This window comes from Andrographis paniculata, unplaced genomic scaffold, assembly GCF_009805555.1.
Source record: "Andrographis paniculata isolate CXL003 unplaced genomic scaffold, ASM980555v1 Contig86END, whole genome shotgun sequence".
Lineage (NCBI taxonomy): Eukaryota > Viridiplantae > Streptophyta > Magnoliopsida > Lamiales > Acanthaceae > Andrographis > Andrographis paniculata.
The window spans coordinates 5,801,339-5,817,756 of record NW_026137624.1 but is presented as its reverse complement, the minus strand read 5'-3'; the positions used below and the strand labels follow the sequence as shown (position 1 = coordinate 5,817,756).

At 34.6% G+C, this 16,418-nt stretch overlaps 3 protein-coding genes across 5 annotated transcripts; 2 read left to right on the top strand and 1 right to left on the bottom strand.

Annotated features, from left to right (window-relative positions):
- The first annotated feature begins 823 nt into the window (after window positions 1-823).
- On the top strand, window positions 824-5,029 carry LOC127241976 (xyloglucan glycosyltransferase 4-like). Of its 3 annotated transcripts, none has more exons than XM_051261284.1 (5): window positions 1,446-1,567; window positions 1,825-1,959; window positions 2,034-2,342; window positions 2,905-3,309; window positions 3,947-5,029. In XM_051261284.1, exons 2-5 carry the CDS (start codon window positions 1,858-1,860, stop codon window positions 4,574-4,576), a joined length of 1,446 nt encoding a protein of 481 aa, XP_051117241.1. In that variant the 5' UTR covers window positions 1,446-1,567; window positions 1,825-1,857; the 3' UTR covers window positions 4,577-5,029. The 3 variants fall into 3 exon arrangements, with proteins under 3 accessions (XP_051117239.1, XP_051117241.1, XP_051117240.1); XM_051261283.1 differs by having other exon boundaries at window positions 1,512-1,583; XM_051261282.1 differs by having other exon boundaries at window positions 824-1,959.
- Window positions 5,030-7,030: 2,001 nt separating this feature from the next.
- LOC127241978 (gibberellin-regulated protein 14-like) lies at window positions 7,031-8,033 on the top strand. The gene is made up of 4 exons (XM_051261286.1): window positions 7,031-7,200; window positions 7,304-7,354; window positions 7,427-7,586; window positions 7,693-8,033. The coding sequence occupies exons 1-4, from the start codon at window positions 7,138-7,140 to the stop codon at window positions 7,875-7,877; spliced, it is 459 nt and encodes a 152-aa protein (XP_051117243.1). The 5' UTR covers window positions 7,031-7,137; the 3' UTR covers window positions 7,878-8,033.
- LOC127241977 (U-box domain-containing protein 40-like) lies at window positions 8,016-9,839 on the bottom strand. The gene has a single exon (XM_051261285.1). It carries the CDS (start codon window positions 9,554-9,556, stop codon window positions 8,114-8,116), a length of 1,443 nt encoding a protein of 480 aa, XP_051117242.1. The 5' UTR covers window positions 9,557-9,839; the 3' UTR covers window positions 8,016-8,113.
- Window positions 9,840-16,418: the final 6,579 nt, after the last annotated feature.

Genomic DNA, 16,418 nt, shown 5'->3' with positions numbered 1-16,418 from the left:
AATTTTCTTTTTTTAGAGAACCCGGCATGGTTAAAGCGTGGAAACACAAAGCAAACCCTTTGCAGTGGATCCTATACTGTTGTGGTGATTAAATCATACATACTCCTATGATAAGATAACACACACACATATATATATATATATATATAGAGTGTGAGATGATTGACAGAAATTAGGATAATAACAGAAATTTATTTTGGCTTGATCAGTACTGTCTTTTGGCCATTGAACTTCAGTATCTGAGATGATCCAACATTTCATAGCATTTGTCTTATGATTATCTTTTGTTTTTTTCGACACCTTCAAATGGTCAACTCAAGGTGAACCCTGCTATATAATTTTATTTAAATATTTTTGAATATATTTAACATAATTTAACAAAATATACTTTTATATAATTAAGTATAATCAAGAATTTTGTGAGAAGACAGAAAAAAAAAAAAGAACAAGATTGATATAATCACTGTAGGGAATTCCAAGCTGGCAGTCAAAGTTTACAATGGAGGATCCCGGACCTGCAGTCCAGTAGCAATACCCGTCCCACGCAGGACTCCAACTCCATGGACTTGCCAGGTACAAAGAATCTTACATCATCTTTTTTGGCTGTAAATAGTTGTCATTAGCTGTCCTGTTAATTTAATGGGCACCGACACTGAGACCGGTGAATCTCATCCCCAGGACCTTTGTCTCTAGTCCTTATCCAAGCACCAGCCCCAGTAGTCCCTCCCATGGGGGGAGACAGTGCAGTGCAGACCCCCCCTCGCAAATTGCCAAAATCCAAGATGGCATTTTGCACATCGGTATTTGAATTTCATACATCCATTATTAACCCTTGTTTAAATCTTACATCTTGCTTGCCTGCCTGCCTGAATGATTAAATAGAATATTAGCTATCCTGTCCAAAAACCCTTTTTAAATTGAGTCATCACTCTTCACACACTGACACATTCACACTCTCAAGAATCGAATTCCTAATTTCGAAATCCCTCCCTCCCTCACTCACCATAAAAACCCAAACCACCATTTTTACCCTTTTCATATTTAATGTAATGTTTTGGGGGTTTGACTTAGGACGGGAAAGTTGATTCATGGCTGAATTCTAACGGAATATCCTATTATCCTGATCGAGTATGTGCCAATTCCCCCCTCCCTTCTTCTTTCCGAGATCTAACTTCGATACATATTGGGAGAATTAATGTTGTAGTAAAGACATTTGATATTTGTGTATAAACAAAAACTTGTTTACCCCAAGATTCGACTTCTATTTTTGGTTTTTTGCCATCAATGGCACTAAACAGCACTGTAGTTGTCACACTGGAGAAGCCAGAGGGCATCTCTTTAATAGAGAGGAACGATTCTTCCTCAAATGGAGGACGATCGTCGATGATATTTCAGGACAAGCAGAGGGCTGCAAGCCCCAAGCAGTTCACATGGCTTCTTCTCCTGAAAGCCTATCGAGTTGTGGCATTCATTCCCTGGCTGTTATCGACTTCTTTTGCGGTTATTGGGTCCATCAAGAAGCGAATTGCTTCATCGGATTCGAACGAGGAAGATCCGAGGCAGAGTGGTAGGAAGTTGTACAGGTTTATTAAAGCATTCCTTGTTGTTTCATTGATTGGTCTTGCTGTCGAAGTCTTTGCTTATTTGAATCGATGGAATTTGAGAATTGTTAATCCGTTGGGGATTGGGGTCGATAATTTGGTGCAGTGGTGGTACTTGGCTTGGTTGAATTTCAGGGCTGATTATGTTGCCCCTTGGATTGCTGCTTTTTCCAAGTTTTGTATAGTGCTTTTCTTGATTCAGTCGTTGGATCGTCTCCTTCAGTGCCTTGGTTGTTTCTGGATCAAGTGTAAGAAGATGAAGCCTGTTGTTGATGGGGCATTCGACGACGATGTCGAAAATGGATCGAGTTGTTTCCCTATGGTTCTTGTTCAGATTCCTATGTGTAATGAAAGAGAGGTAGTTTTTAATTTTCAAGTTTTAGAGTGTTCATCTTTTGAGTATTGATGGATTGGATTGGATTTGATTTGAAGGTTTACGAGCAATCGATCGCGGCAGCCTGTCGACTGGATTGGCCGAAAGATCGATTCTTGGTGCAAATCTTGGATGATTCGGATGATGAGCTCGTGCAGCATTTGATCAAAGATGAAGTCATGTCGTGGAAAGAATCCGGGGTGAATATAGTCTACCGGCATCGATTTGTTCGGACAGGGTACAAGGCGGGCAACCTCAAATCCGCCATGGCTTGCGACTATGTCAAGAACTATGAGTTCGTTGCAATATTCGACGCAGATTTTCAGCCTAATCCCGACTTCCTCAAACTCACTGTCCCCCATTTTAAGGTAATCGATCATCTTTCTCTCTTTTATCAGGCCAAGTTCTTACAATAGATGCTATTATATTACATTGGTTGACTATATAATAATCAATGATACATGTCTTTAAAGTTTAAGTTTCCAGATAAAAAGATTATCATGCTAAGTTTTTACAACAGATGCTATTATATTATGTTGATTGATTATATAATAATTAATAATACATATTCTTAAAATTTAAGTTTTTAGGTAAAATGATCATCAAGTAAAGTTTTTACAATAAATGCTATTATATTATGTTGGTTGATTATATAATAATTAATGATATATATTCTTAAATTTTAAGTGTTCATGTAAAATGATCGTCAGACCAAGTTCTTACAATAGATGATATTTATTACGTCGGTTGATTATATAATAATTTATGATACATATTTTTAAATTTTAAATTTTTAGGTAGACCAAATTCTTACAATAGATGCTATTATATTATGCTTGTTGATTATATAATAATTGATGATACATATCCTTAAAGTTTAAGTTTTCAGGTACAACTATTGTGTTTAACTTATTACATTCTTGTTTTTAGGGAAATCCTGAATTAGGCCTCGTCCAGGCACGGTGGTCGTTCATCAACCGGGACGAAAATCTGCTCACAAGGCTCCAATACATCAATCTGTGCTTCCATTTTGAAGTCGAGCAGCAAGTGAATGGCATGTTCCTCGATTTCTTCGGCTTCAACGGCACTGCCGGAGTGTGGAGGATCAAGGCGCTGGAGGATTCCGGCGGATGGCTGGAGAGGACGACGGTGGAGGACATGGACATAGCCGTTCGGGCACATTTAAAGGGATGGAAATTCACGTTCCTTAACGATGTTAGAGTTCTGTGCGAATTGCCTGAATCCTACGAAACGTACAAGAAGCAGCAGCATCGATGGCATTCCGGCCCTATGCAGCTTTTCCGGCTATGCCTGCCGGCGATCTTAAAGTCAAAGGTATCGACGATAATTTGATTTTCCTTCTTACATTACTATTATTAAGTGAAATTGCTTTTAAAAATGGGTAGGACCTTATAAATCATAACACAAAATCTCCTTTAACATTGTCACTTATTTTTGTTCATAAAATTTCTTGTGTTTTAATATATTGCAAAAGATTTTTTTTAATTTACATTCCGTACAATCTCTTAGAAATGGGATGATTTTCTTGTGTTTTTGAAAATACTAAGTAAAATTTTCTTTTTGCTTTAAAAAAATATTACACAAATTTTTTTATAATTTAAAAACGATACAAAATTCTTTCATATTTTAAAAAATATTGCTCATATTTTCTTAGAAATTTTGTGATGCTCTTTGGGGTTTTCAAAAAATATTACACAATATCTTCAATAATGCAAAAATCGGGCGCTTTAAAAATTAGCCGATGATATTGTGTAAAATCTCTTACTATAATTTTGAAATTTGTAGAAATTCCTTATTTTACAAAATTATTTGAAAAAGTATTATTTCCAAAAATACAAATGAGTGTTGGGAGTTTCTTGGTAACCAAATTATAGGTTCTAAGAAATTTTGCCTATTATTATTTTAGTAAATGAAAATTGATTAAATTAGTGATGTGGGAATTGCATTGCAGATATCGATATGGAAGAAGGCGAACTTGATATTCCTCTTCTTCCTCCTTCGGAAACTGATTCTTCCATTCTACTCCTTCACTCTCTTCTGCATCATACTTCCACTCACCATGTTCATCCCGGAGGCGGAGCTGCCGGCGTGGGTCATCTGCTACGTCCCCATAACCATGTCCATTCTCAACATCCTCCCGGCGCCCAAGTCCTTCCCCTTCCTGATGCCCTACCTGCTGTTCGAGAACACCATGTCGGTGACGAAATTCAACGCCATGATCTCAGGCCTGTTCCAGCTGGGGAGCGCCTACGAGTGGGTGGTGACGAAGAAGACGGGGAGGGCGTCGGAGTCAGATCTGGTGAGCTTGCTGGCGGAGAGGGAGGCGAAGAATACGAACGAGGAGAAGATCCAGCGGCGGTTGTCGGAGTCGGGGTTGGATTTGTTGGGGAAGGTGAAGGAGACGAAGAAGGAGAAGAAGAATAGGGTTTACAGGAAGGAATTGGCGGTGGCGTTGCTGCTGCTGACGGCGGCGGGGAGGAGCTTGCTGTCGGCGCAGGGGATCCATTTTTACTACCTGCTGTTTCAGGGGTTGTCGTTTCTGGTGGTGGGGCTGGATTTGATCGGAGAGCAGGTCAGTTAGATTTGGATTTGAAGAAGAAGAAGAAGAAAGGTATTATTATTATTATTATTACTGTGTTGATTATTCTAATTTGATTGGTAGGGTTAGGGTTTTGAGATGATTATTATTAATTCTTTGATTGTGTAATTAGTTACAGAGACTGAGCTATGGGGGTGGGGGTGGGGGTGGGGGTGGGGGTGTTTGAGAAGATGATACGTATACATATACACACACAATATATGTATGTTATGCTATAACTATATTGATAGATACATACCTAATCATTTTGGTAGATTGGATGGATACTAATTTGGCTTGATTCTGATGTTGATGTTGGTGGTGCAACTCGAACAATCGGGTGTTTTTGTTTTTCAAAGGATAGGTTTCTTTAGCTCGGTGTTTTCTAAATTTTACTATTTAAATTCTACATTTTAAAAAAAGTTTACTTTTTTATCTCATTCTAATTTTTTTTTCCATACTTGCAGAAAGAAATACATCCAATATTCTCTCTTCTTTATGTATTGTATATATATATATTTTCTATTTTTCAAGTGAATTTTCTGTATTGTTATTCTCTTTTTTTATTAAATTTCTTGGTAAATATTCCATTCGTCCTAAAAAAATATGGGACTATTACTGTAGATAAGAAAATTTAAGTAAAATATAATTACTAAGTAATTAATAAATATATTAGTAAAAATAATTATTAAAATATAATTAAAGTGCATAATTATATTTTAAAAATAGAAAAGACAAGTTGGAGGATCATATTTACGTGCAATTTTATTCATTCCTTATACCAAAGGTAAGTAGTCAATGAATTGAAATGAAACCTTTTCTGGAATATGACCCGCCCGACTCGACCCGACCCGTATCCGTATTTATGTAGATTAGAAAAGCAGCAAGTTGGGTTGGGGAGATTAGAAGACAAAAAACAACAGTTGCAAATAATGGAGATCAGAGGAGAGAGATGATAGCATAGGAGGAAATGCAGACATATTTATAGGCTGTGTGTGTCTATTTTACTAGTGCAACTTCTATAATTTATATCATTGTCTCAAAAATAAATTATATACATATAATGTATATATTATACATACACACATTCGTATTTGTATGATATTACTAGTATGTACAATTTTTAATGATATACTGACTTGTGTAGTGTTGACTCCTCTACATTCAGACATACGTATAGTGATAATCTGGTATACACGTACAGACGTACGTACATACATGTGCTTTCACGTGGACGCAACAACTATGTCTATGTACAGTAACACTTATTAATGCGTATATAGACAGACGACACGACGACATCATCGTCATCGTCATCTTCCACCATATCTGTTCTTATCTTATTATTATTAATATGCCCGTACGTACACCAGTGCATCTATCTATGTATATATAATATGATATGATATTATATTATATTGAGAAATGCATGTATATATGTAGTCAAGTTGGTACTTACTTGTAGTGCCTATACCTATATATAGCATTAGTAGTAGTAGTAGTAGTAGTTTATACCAATAATTAGGGTTGTGAGTGTGAGTAAGTCCATCCAGGGCAGGGCAGATCCAGTTCCAATTTTTCCAGCGTGCAACTGCATAATAAAATCAAATGTGGAGTTATATGTTTTTATTTGTATTACTACTGCTTGCTTATTAACACAATGAATACACACCAGGCAATAAATATTACTACTGTACTGCTTGCAATTAGATAGATGTTGGTTAGATTGATGATGATGATGATGATAATAATGAGTTTTGGGAGTTGGGAAAAAAAGTTGTACTATTTGAGTTGAGCAGAGTTGCTTCCAACTGGATAACATATAAAGAATTACTAATAACTAAAAAAGAAAAGAACAACTTTTACTGATATGCATATGCATGGATTGGACTGGACTGGACTGGATGGGTGATTCATCATCATCATCATCATCATGACCATCCACCAATTCACCTTGATCAAATCATCTCCATCTCCATTCAACTTCAACTATTCTTCTTAATGGATTAATTAATTGATTGATTTTACCATCATCATATCATATCCATATGGGCTTGGGACCAACTACGCCTGCCTGCCTGCCTGCCTGCTTGCTTGGGCACACTTTCACATACACAGACAGACACAGATTCAACAAGATCCATCAAGATGGCTATGAATATGAATATGATGATCAGCTCAGGTCAGGTCAGCTAAGCTGGCACTGCCAATGTGAATATTATTACCACTAGTATTATTTACTCTTGTGTCAGAATATCGAGCACCACTGTCCCACCAAACAAGCTAGCTGGCGCCAAATACATTATACAATAATATTACTCCATTACATTGCTTACCACCGCCTGCCTGCTCTCTCTCTCAATACTCTCTACATTTATTATTATTATTATTACTCTCTACCTCATCCATATGCATATACATATACACATATATATATCCTCACAGTTTCACCCTTCCCTCCCTACGCCTATATATATACATACACAGAGAAATGGAAATAGAGAGAGTTTGCGATTGAGAAACACACCCACATTGGTACTACTACTACTACACAGTTACATAACATGCCTGCCTCGTTGCTCCTCTTCGCCTTCTGCTCTTTCCTTCTTCTTGCCTCACCCTCACTCGTACGTACATACTCTCTCTCTCTCTCTCTCTCTCTCTCTCTCTCTCTCTCTCTCTCTCTATATATATATATATATGTATATTAATATTCCTTTGGTTTTGCAGGTTTCATCTCATGAGGTTGTTGCTGTTGATGAAGACCTAATTGGAAATGAGGTACGACCCTCCTCTGTCTAGTCTATGTACGTATATATTGATTAATTAATTAATTTCCCCCATATATTTTAGGACGCCCCAGGAGGTCCTGGTCTTCTTGGGGCCCCAGTCTCTCCGCCACCGCCCAAATCCCCAATTACCTTACCGCCGCCGTCAAAACCACCACTAGTCCAGATTCCGCCACCGGTGAAGGCCCCACCTCCTCCTCCGCAGCCGCCACGCAACCGAAAAGGTCTCTCTCCCTCTCCCTCAAACACCAAAATCAATTAATATTACTTAGTACAGAATTTATCTTTTTCAAGTATAATTTTAATAAATGTATTTTTAATTTGATGCAGAGTGTACTCCCCTGTGTGGAGTGAGGTGCAAACTGCACTCCAGAATCAACAGATGCATGAGAGCCTGCCTCACCTGCTGCGATAGGTGCAAATGCGTCCCCCCCGGTCAGTACGGAAACAAAGAAAAATGTGGCACGTGCTACACCGGCATGACCACCCGCGGCAACCGCTCCAAGTGCCCGTAGACCCGTACCCGTACCCAAACCCGCTCTATCGTTGCTATCCCTAGTCTATTACATTACTACTACTACTACTACTACATTATTGTACTCCATCTTTTGTTATAAACAGTGTACTAATGCATTCGTTAACAAGAAAATGAATGAAGTAATAGTAAACCACGCCAAAGCGCAAGCCCAATAATAAAAACAGACAGACAGACAAAACAAACATTAATTACTTACACCAAAACTAAATTCACTCACTGAGTCCGACTCAATGAATCGTCCGAGTTGAGCAGCTCCTCCCAGTCGATCTCTTCTTCTTCATCTTCCTTATCTCTCAGCACCTCCAGAATTCGCTTCACCTTCTCCTTCCCCCGTTCGCTCGCCGCCGCCTCCGCCCGCCGGAGCGCCGCCTCCGCCGCGGCCTCCTTCGCAAGGCCCTTGAATCGCAGCCCGCCGTAACTCAGCCCGTAAATCGCCGCCAGGCAGCTCTCCCGCGTCGCCGCCTCGCCGTGGTTTAGATAATTTACGAGGCACTCGACGGCGCCGCCGTCGAGCATCGCCGCCCTCCCCTCCACGCTTCCGGCCATGTTGCAGAGGATCAGGAGGATCCGACCCGGCATCCAACCCGATTTCACCATTCCCAGTAGAATTTGGATCGACCCGAGCTTGATTAACTTGACCCGGTTGCTTTGCACCAACGAGAGGTGGTATAAAGCCAGAGCCGAGTCGCGCCGAGTTCCGACTGAGTCGGACCGGAGCGAGCTGAGCAGCGGCGGCAGCGCGCCGAGCACGCCGATCGCCGTCTTGTTCTGATCGTCGAGCGATAGGCTGAACAGCGCGCCGGCGGCGTGGTCCTGTGACTCCGGCGAACCTCCGCGCAGAGCGTCGATTAGAGTCGGGACGATTCCTGACCGCACGATCTTCACCTTGTTCTCCTTCTCGAGCGAGAGGTTCACCACCGTCGCGGCGGCGTTCGCCTGCAGGGACGACGAGTATCTGGCGGCGAGTAACGATCTGAGCGCGGAGAGCAGCCGCGGAGTGCAGAGACGGACGCGCGATTCCTCCTCCGTTCGCGTCTGTTGCCGGAGAGACACCACCGCCGCCTCCTGTTCGCTAATCTCAGAGCTTCTGAACTTCGCGATGATTTCGTTTTCCTCGGAGAAATTCGTCTCTATTTCAGAGGACGACGAAGACGAACAGCAGGAAGCTCTGGCGGAGAACGGCGGAGGCGTGGCGGTCCTAATTCGTGGAGTTAGGGTTCCGTCCGAACTGGCGACGGACACCTCGCTCGGCGTCCGATTCACCACCGCCGCGGCTAATTGAGGCATAAATCTCCGAACAATCTCCTGAGCGGAGTAGAAATCGACGGTTTCCGGCGGTTCGAGGAGGTGGTGGCGGCACCAGTTGCGAATGGTGGACCGGAGGGCGAGGTTAGGGATTAAGGCGGAGAAATCGGGGAAGGCGCCGTCGGCGAGGGTAGGGTTGAAGGAGAGCGAAAGGCACGCAAGGACGCAGTTGCGCTCGAAGGTGTGGCCGGAGGCTACAATAACAGGATCCGCCATGATCGAACCGGAGAGCGGACACAGAAACTCGATCGGCGCCTGGCGGTGATGGTTCTGCAACTTTTTCCCGGCGAACAACGATGAAGGAGACTTATGGAACGACGCGATCTTCCATCGCTGCTTTCCGCTTCCCATGGCGAAGAATTTAATTCTGGTTAATGGAGAATCGGCGATTAACCGTGGATTCAGAACAATCGGAGTGATAAGGGAAGAGCAACTCCGCCATGAAAATGGAGCAATAGAGCGAAATGATTGATTGATTTTAGGTCGTGGTGCCTTTTGCTCTGTTAGTGTTTTGGTGTTGGTGAGTTGTTGGGAGCTCCTAGGAGTTCGACGCCGGATGGATCTGCCGTTGTATATACGGTGGAGATGCGACCCGGTCCTGGAAGCCCTGGAGCTCGTGAAAGTTTGTGATGTGTGGGGGATTCACGGAATTACGGGATAGGGTTGTTTTCGCCACTTTAATCGCTTTTATCGGCTACAAAATAAATAATTAACTAATACTTTTGATATGTAAATTAATGAATTTATATAACAATTCTAACTACCGTCCCATTTGAACTCGTTCGAATAAAATATTATCGGGTAAAAGTTTTTACATAATTTTTTTGGAAGTTTTTCTATTTATTTAAGATCAGAAATTGACGTGTTATTTTTCAATTTTTACCTTTTTTTTATTTAGTTATTTAATCTATTATGAAACACTAAATTTTATTTTAAATATTACATTATGGATATTCATTCAATTTTTATTTTTTATTTTTAATATGTTTTCAAGTAATACTATAATATATAAAAATGTTTTATAGAGAAAAGACAAATGGTAAAATGTAATGTAAATGTAAAAGGCAGTGCTATAAAGGTGAGTTTGACTAGCGTGAAAACCTGTCAAATCAGTGCCGCTCAGTGCTTGTGAAATCTTATTCACCAAGTTTGTCTGCTACACTACACTACACTATTTACTTATTATCTAGTTTGCCTTATATTTTTTATTTTCGTTAATTCTACAAAATAATTATCTTATTTTTTATTTAATAATTATGATTATTATTTTATAATAAAATTATTCATACTTTTTAAAATTATTTTTAATTATTACTTTGATACACTCTTTAAAATCTTTAAAAGAGTAAAATTATTTTAATTATTTACATTCTATTTTATACTCACTTTCAATTAAATATTATTATTCTTTAATTCCCCAACTTCCCATAAGATATCTCTTTTGGAAGGAGTATTAAAAAATCTACTGGTTTGTTTGTTTTGCCAAAAATAATACTATTTATGTCCGTTTCTAAGAGTTTTATTTATTTTTTGTACATTAATTTTTGAATATTAATTATTATATCAAAATACAGTATAAATTAAAAAAATTGCAAAAATATTTTAATTAGTATCTTATAATACTAATAGAAAGACATTAGTTTAAAAAAATTGTACAAATATAAAAATATTAGTATCAATATTAAGTACAATGACGCAAAATATAAATATGACTTTTAAAAACAAACCAAAAAAATTATATACATATCCAAAAAAATTTATAATACATTATACATATTTATTATTTTTATTTTATTTACTTAATTTTTTTATATTTTACCAAAAAAAATATTATTTTTAGTAAATTTTTTTAACAAGAATACACCGAAAACAAACAGCTCGGCTGAGCTGAGAGGCTGAAGCACCTGCGTGCATTAATTTATCATATTACATAATTATCATACGAAAACAATTATTGCAAGATGGTCGTAATTTTCTCTGCTGGCCACCACTCATCTACGTATTCAACGCTATTTTTCGTTTTATAATAAAATATCTATTTTTTTATTTATTTTAATTCGTTCGATAACAAAATATCTATTTTTTTTAGTAGCGGTACTATCTACTTAATATTATAAATATTTTTACAATTTATAATATATTACACAAATATTATTATTTTTATATCACACATACTAATAAAATTATTTTAGTTATTTATACTTTATTCATACTATATCATAATATAATACTAATATTTATAAAACAATGTACAAAAAACAAATAAATATCTAATTATAGGACGGATGAAATATATATGCAGATCCAATTTTACTCTCTATCCCAACTAATTTACTTAAATTAACACAATCATAATACTCCCTCCGTCCACAAAATAAGTAAACATTTACTTTTGGGGCGGAGATTAAGGAATAATAGTATTTTAATTATAGTGGGTAGGTAAAAGTAGTGAAATGACATTTTTGCCCTTACTTTTTTGGTATAAAAGTAATGATGTGATGTAAAGTAGGGGTATTTGTGGAAAAAATTGGATATTTAATGAAATTGTTACTTTGTAATTGGATGTCCCAAAATAAAAACATGTATACTTTCTAACTGGACGGAGGGAGTATTAAATAGTAATAAAATGAATAAAATACACTACAAGACTCAAATAACACCTTTTTAAAATGAAGGAATATTTGTTTTGTTTTTCGATTAAAACATTGTTTTAAATATATGATGTTCTATTAAAAAAAATAATCACAAAAGTTATGTAGTAAAAAAATAAAAAAGAAAATCAAAATTTTAAAAATAAAATAAAATAAAATAACAGTAATTAAAGACAATAATTGGAACCGCGTATGTAGATATGTATATATATATATATTAGAATATGCAATTATAATAATTGTGCTTTGGAGACTGTAGCTTTATCAAAAAGAAAAAGATGCACGTACTAGTGATTAATTGAGGATCTTCGCTTTACATATTGGCGCGCATATATATATATATATATATATTTGTGTGTTACTAATATATTTATTAAATTATTTTTGAATATTTTATAATTAATATATTAATTTTTTAGTTTAGTAAGAATAATTTTTCATCCATTATTTACAATAGTGTGTGCTTTTTTTTAAAACATAAATATCATATTAAATAATTACTTTTAGTTTTAATATATTAAATAAAAAATATAAATACAAACAAAAATACACAACAATACACTTTATATTTAAGCATGCACCCAATTATTATTTGTCTTTTATTATATATATATATATTATTTGGAAGTAATTTATATACACAGAACGTATGTATGTATTCATCAACACGAAAATTTTGCATTATTGGGGTTTGAAGTGGGCCTACAGGCCCATCTACAATTGGGCTTAGACTCATCTAGGCCCACCTGTATTTTGCATTATTGCAAAATTAAACAACAAAATTGATGATAAAACATATCTACGGTCACAAAAGTAGAATTTATAAATTAAAGATCCTCTGATAATTAAATAAACAATGTCACACTTCTAAAATAATTTTTTTTTTATAAAACTATAATAATGTTTCTTAATTATAATGATTGGGTAAGTGATAGATAATTTATATTATATAATATAAATTTGGCATAATTGATGAAATAATCATCATTGTCGACAAATAAATTGTTTTTATTTCAGATTTAGAGTTTGTTTGGTTATCCTTTGAAATTAATTTGAAATAAGGTATTGCTTTGAATTTTTGTTCAAATATTAATATTGTGTGAGAGAAAATAATATAATTTTATTAAAAATTGTGTGAATAATATTGATTTTTAATTTGAAATAATAAAAAAAAGTCCTTAATGTATGATCGCATTTCTTCATTCATAAAAAATTTCTATTCATACTCCATCGGCATCCATTATAATTTTCGAATTTTACTAAGGGTGTGTTTTTTTGGGTTTGATTTGAAAAGATATATTTTTTTGAAAAACATAAAATTCAAATAGTAAAATTTAAAATACTTTTGTACAAAAAAAAATACACAGTAAGTCAACTAGCATTTACCAGTTCGAATTATAATAATGTGTCAAGTGAACAAAATATGCCCAACCCTAAAATCTACACAAATAATGCAACCATAAATTCTTCTCAATAATTAAAAAAATAACAAAATTATAGTATATATATATATATGTCACACCCCACCTTTTTTTAAAAAATAAAAATATATAATTAGGCCCAACAAAATTCGATCGCAACAAATTATTGACCAGAAAATTTGCATGGTTCTTGTTATTTAATATATATATATATATAGAGTTTGTACTTATTTAGTCAAATGGCTATGGCTCTTGTTATTTAATATTTTCAACATCACTATTATATTATTTATAAGTTTTTTTTACCCCTAAAATTATCTTATGTAATTGACGGTTATTGACTTACTGTGAAATAGCAAATTTTAATCGTTGGGACTCCCGTTCGTGGATATATGAATAATGACTTAGTTTCCCTAACCGTTCGAACTTTTAGATGAGACGAGAATTCATCATCCGACATTAATATTTTTTTCTTTAATATTGGAATTTTGTCGAATTAATATTATGCTTCTAGTGCGTATCATTTTTTCTTTTATAAAATACAATTCAATGTTAAATAAATACAATTTTCAATCATTTAACAAAAAATATAATCCCCTCAATGTAGTGCTTACTTAATAAAGTAAGTTACCTACAACAAAATAGAGTGGCCACTAAACAAAATAAGATATTGGATGAGTAGGGACCAAATACACAAAATATGATAACCCATTTATTTAAGAGAGTTGAACTTATTTTTACCCTTTGATTTATTAAACTAATCCAATTTTGTGTTAATGCAAAAGTAACATATTTATTTGTATATATTTTTTGATTTTTTTTTTCTATTTATTTGTTTTAAAAAAACATATCATATCTAATATTATAATATTTTGAATACAAAATATGCAATTAATGCAATATTTCAAATGCAAAACTAGTATTATTTTAGCAAAAAAATATTTTATTATAAAATAAATAGTATGAAAAGAGATTTCAAGATACAAGCACATTAATAATAAGCTAGATTTATGTATTTATGTCATCTACTTACTTTTTGATTGAAAAAAAAATTACTTAAATATTTAACAATTACTTAAATATTTAACAATTACTTATTCTTTATTCCATGAATACTTAATAATTTTTTTTTTTTTTTTCTATACACTTTAAGAAGTTTATAAATTTAAAACATGAACATAAGACAATTATGATGATGTAATAACTAGTCAGTTTTCAATTCTAATAATTCACTTAAATTTTGAATTACAATTAAAAAATTTGAATATATTTATTTTAAAAAGACATAGAATACATAATTTTATTTTAAAAAACATTGATATGCCTATTAAGTTTGAACTAAGTGTAGAGTGGGTAATAATTCATTCTTACAATGCTACCACTTATATGGTGTAGTCTAGCAAAAAATGTCTATAAAATTTGCTTCAGAACTTTCGAGACAAAATTATTAACTTTGGCTTCGGATTGAGTCTCGGAAATTCCGAAGCTATTAAAAATAGCTTCAGAATTTCCGAGACCACTCAAATGGCAACGAATTTTATTCTTCAGAGACCTATTCGAGACAAATTCTAAGGCTTCTTGAAAATGGCTTCGGATCTATTTTAAATTCTGAGGCTAATTTTCTAAGATGTATACTATTTTTTTTGGTAATGCACATTCAATTCCCCATTCCAAACATCCTCAAAACAACGTTCTCATTTCTTTTGCAAGAAAACCCTAATCATGGCAACACTCAAACCTCTCCGTCTTCTTCCCCTAATCTTCATTTTTTAAGGGTATATATATTCCAATACCTAAACTCCATCTGTATTTTTTAAGTTTTTTACTATGCAATCATCACAAATTCTTATAAAAAAAATTTATTATTATTATTATTATTATTATTTTTTTATAAAATATTAGAGTTAAATTCTTATTCAAATTAAAAAAAAATTAAATTTTAAAAGAACACACTAACAATATACATTCTGCAAGCTTATCTTATATATATATGACTATAGTAAAGGGTGTGGACCCATCATCTCTTAATTCCTGCATTTTAAAATTTTGGATTTTTTAGCATTAAAAAAATAAAAAGAAATACTCAGTCAAATTTTACAGTTTCACTCAAATTTTATAGTTTTTGCAGTTTCTTCCTCTCATAATCACTCATAATCATACGTATTTCTTTGAAAAGAGTTTCAATTAAGCTTTCAACCATTTGTCTCCTCAGAAAATTTTTATATTTTACTTTGGTTGAAGAATTTGGTTCTTTGAAAAGGATTTCAGATTACGCTTTCAACAATTTGTCTCATCGGAGAATTTTCATATTTTGCTTTGGGTCGAAGAATCTGATTCTGTGAAGAGGGTTTCAAATTACGTTTTCAACCATTTGTCATTTGTCGTACCATTTGTTTCTTCAGAGAATTTTCATATTTTGTTTTGGACTGAAGAATCTGGTTCTTTGAAGAGGGTTTCAGATTACGCTTTCAACCATTTGTAACCTCAGAGAATTTGATACGCATTTGTCTCCTCAGAGAATTTTGGAGACAGAGAATTTTCATATTTTGCTTTGGGTTGAAGAATCTGGTTCTTTGAAAAGGGTTTCAGATTACGCTTTCAACCATTTGTCGCCTCGGAGAATTTGATATGCATTTGTCTCCTCTGGGTTAAAAAATCTGGTTCTTTGAAGAGAGTTTCAGATTAAGCTTTCAACCATTTGTCGCACCATTTGTCTCTTCAGAGAATTTTCATATTTTGCTTTGGGTTGAAGAATCTGGTTCTTTGAAGAGGGTTTCAGATTACACTTTCAACCATTTGTAACGCATTTGTCTCGTATTTTGCTTTGGGCCAAAGAATCTGGTTCTTTGAGGAGGGTTTCAGATTACGCTTTCAACCATTTCTCGGCTCAAAGAATTTTCATATTTTGCTTTGGGTTGAAGAATCTGGTTCTTTGAAGAGGGTTTCATATTATGGCTTTCAACCATTTCTCTCTTCAGAGAATTTTCATTGATACGCATTTGTCTCATCATAGAATTTTCATATTTTTCTTTGGTTGAAGAATCTAGTTGAATATTACAAAATAATTTGTATTAAGGTAATTCTGTTATTATTTATACATCTCAGAGATTCAGAACAATTTTAATATTTTTCTACACTTAA

What these genes read in the sequence shown, in the direction of transcription:
- LOC127241976 (XM_051261282.1), top strand. Translation starts at nt 1,285, where the DNA reads ATGGCACTAAACAGCACTGTAGTTGTCACACTGGAGAAGCCAGAGGGC. An exon ending in CTATGTGTAATGAAAGAGAG is followed by an intron (nt 1,960 to 2,033) that starts GTAGTTTTTAAT and finishes TTTGATTTGAAG; the next exon opens with GTTTACGAGCAATCGATCGC. An exon ending in CGGCGATCTTAAAGTCAAAG is followed by an intron (nt 3,310 to 3,946) that starts GTATCGACGATA and finishes ATTGCATTGCAG; the next exon opens with ATATCGATATGGAAGAAGGC.
- LOC127241977 (XM_051261285.1), bottom strand. Translation starts at nt 9,556, where the DNA reads ATGGGAAGCGGAAAGCAGCGATGGAAGATCGCGTCGTTCCATAAGTCT.
- LOC127241978 (XM_051261286.1), top strand. Translation starts at nt 7,138, where the DNA reads ATGCCTGCCTCGTTGCTCCTCTTCGCCTTCTGCTCTTTCCTTCTTCTT. An exon ending in TTCTTGCCTCACCCTCACTC is followed by an intron (nt 7,201 to 7,303) that starts GTACGTACATAC and finishes TTGGTTTTGCAG; the next exon opens with GTTTCATCTCATGAGGTTGT. An exon ending in AAGACCTAATTGGAAATGAG is followed by an intron (nt 7,355 to 7,426) that starts GTACGACCCTCC and finishes CATATATTTTAG; the next exon opens with GACGCCCCAGGAGGTCCTGG.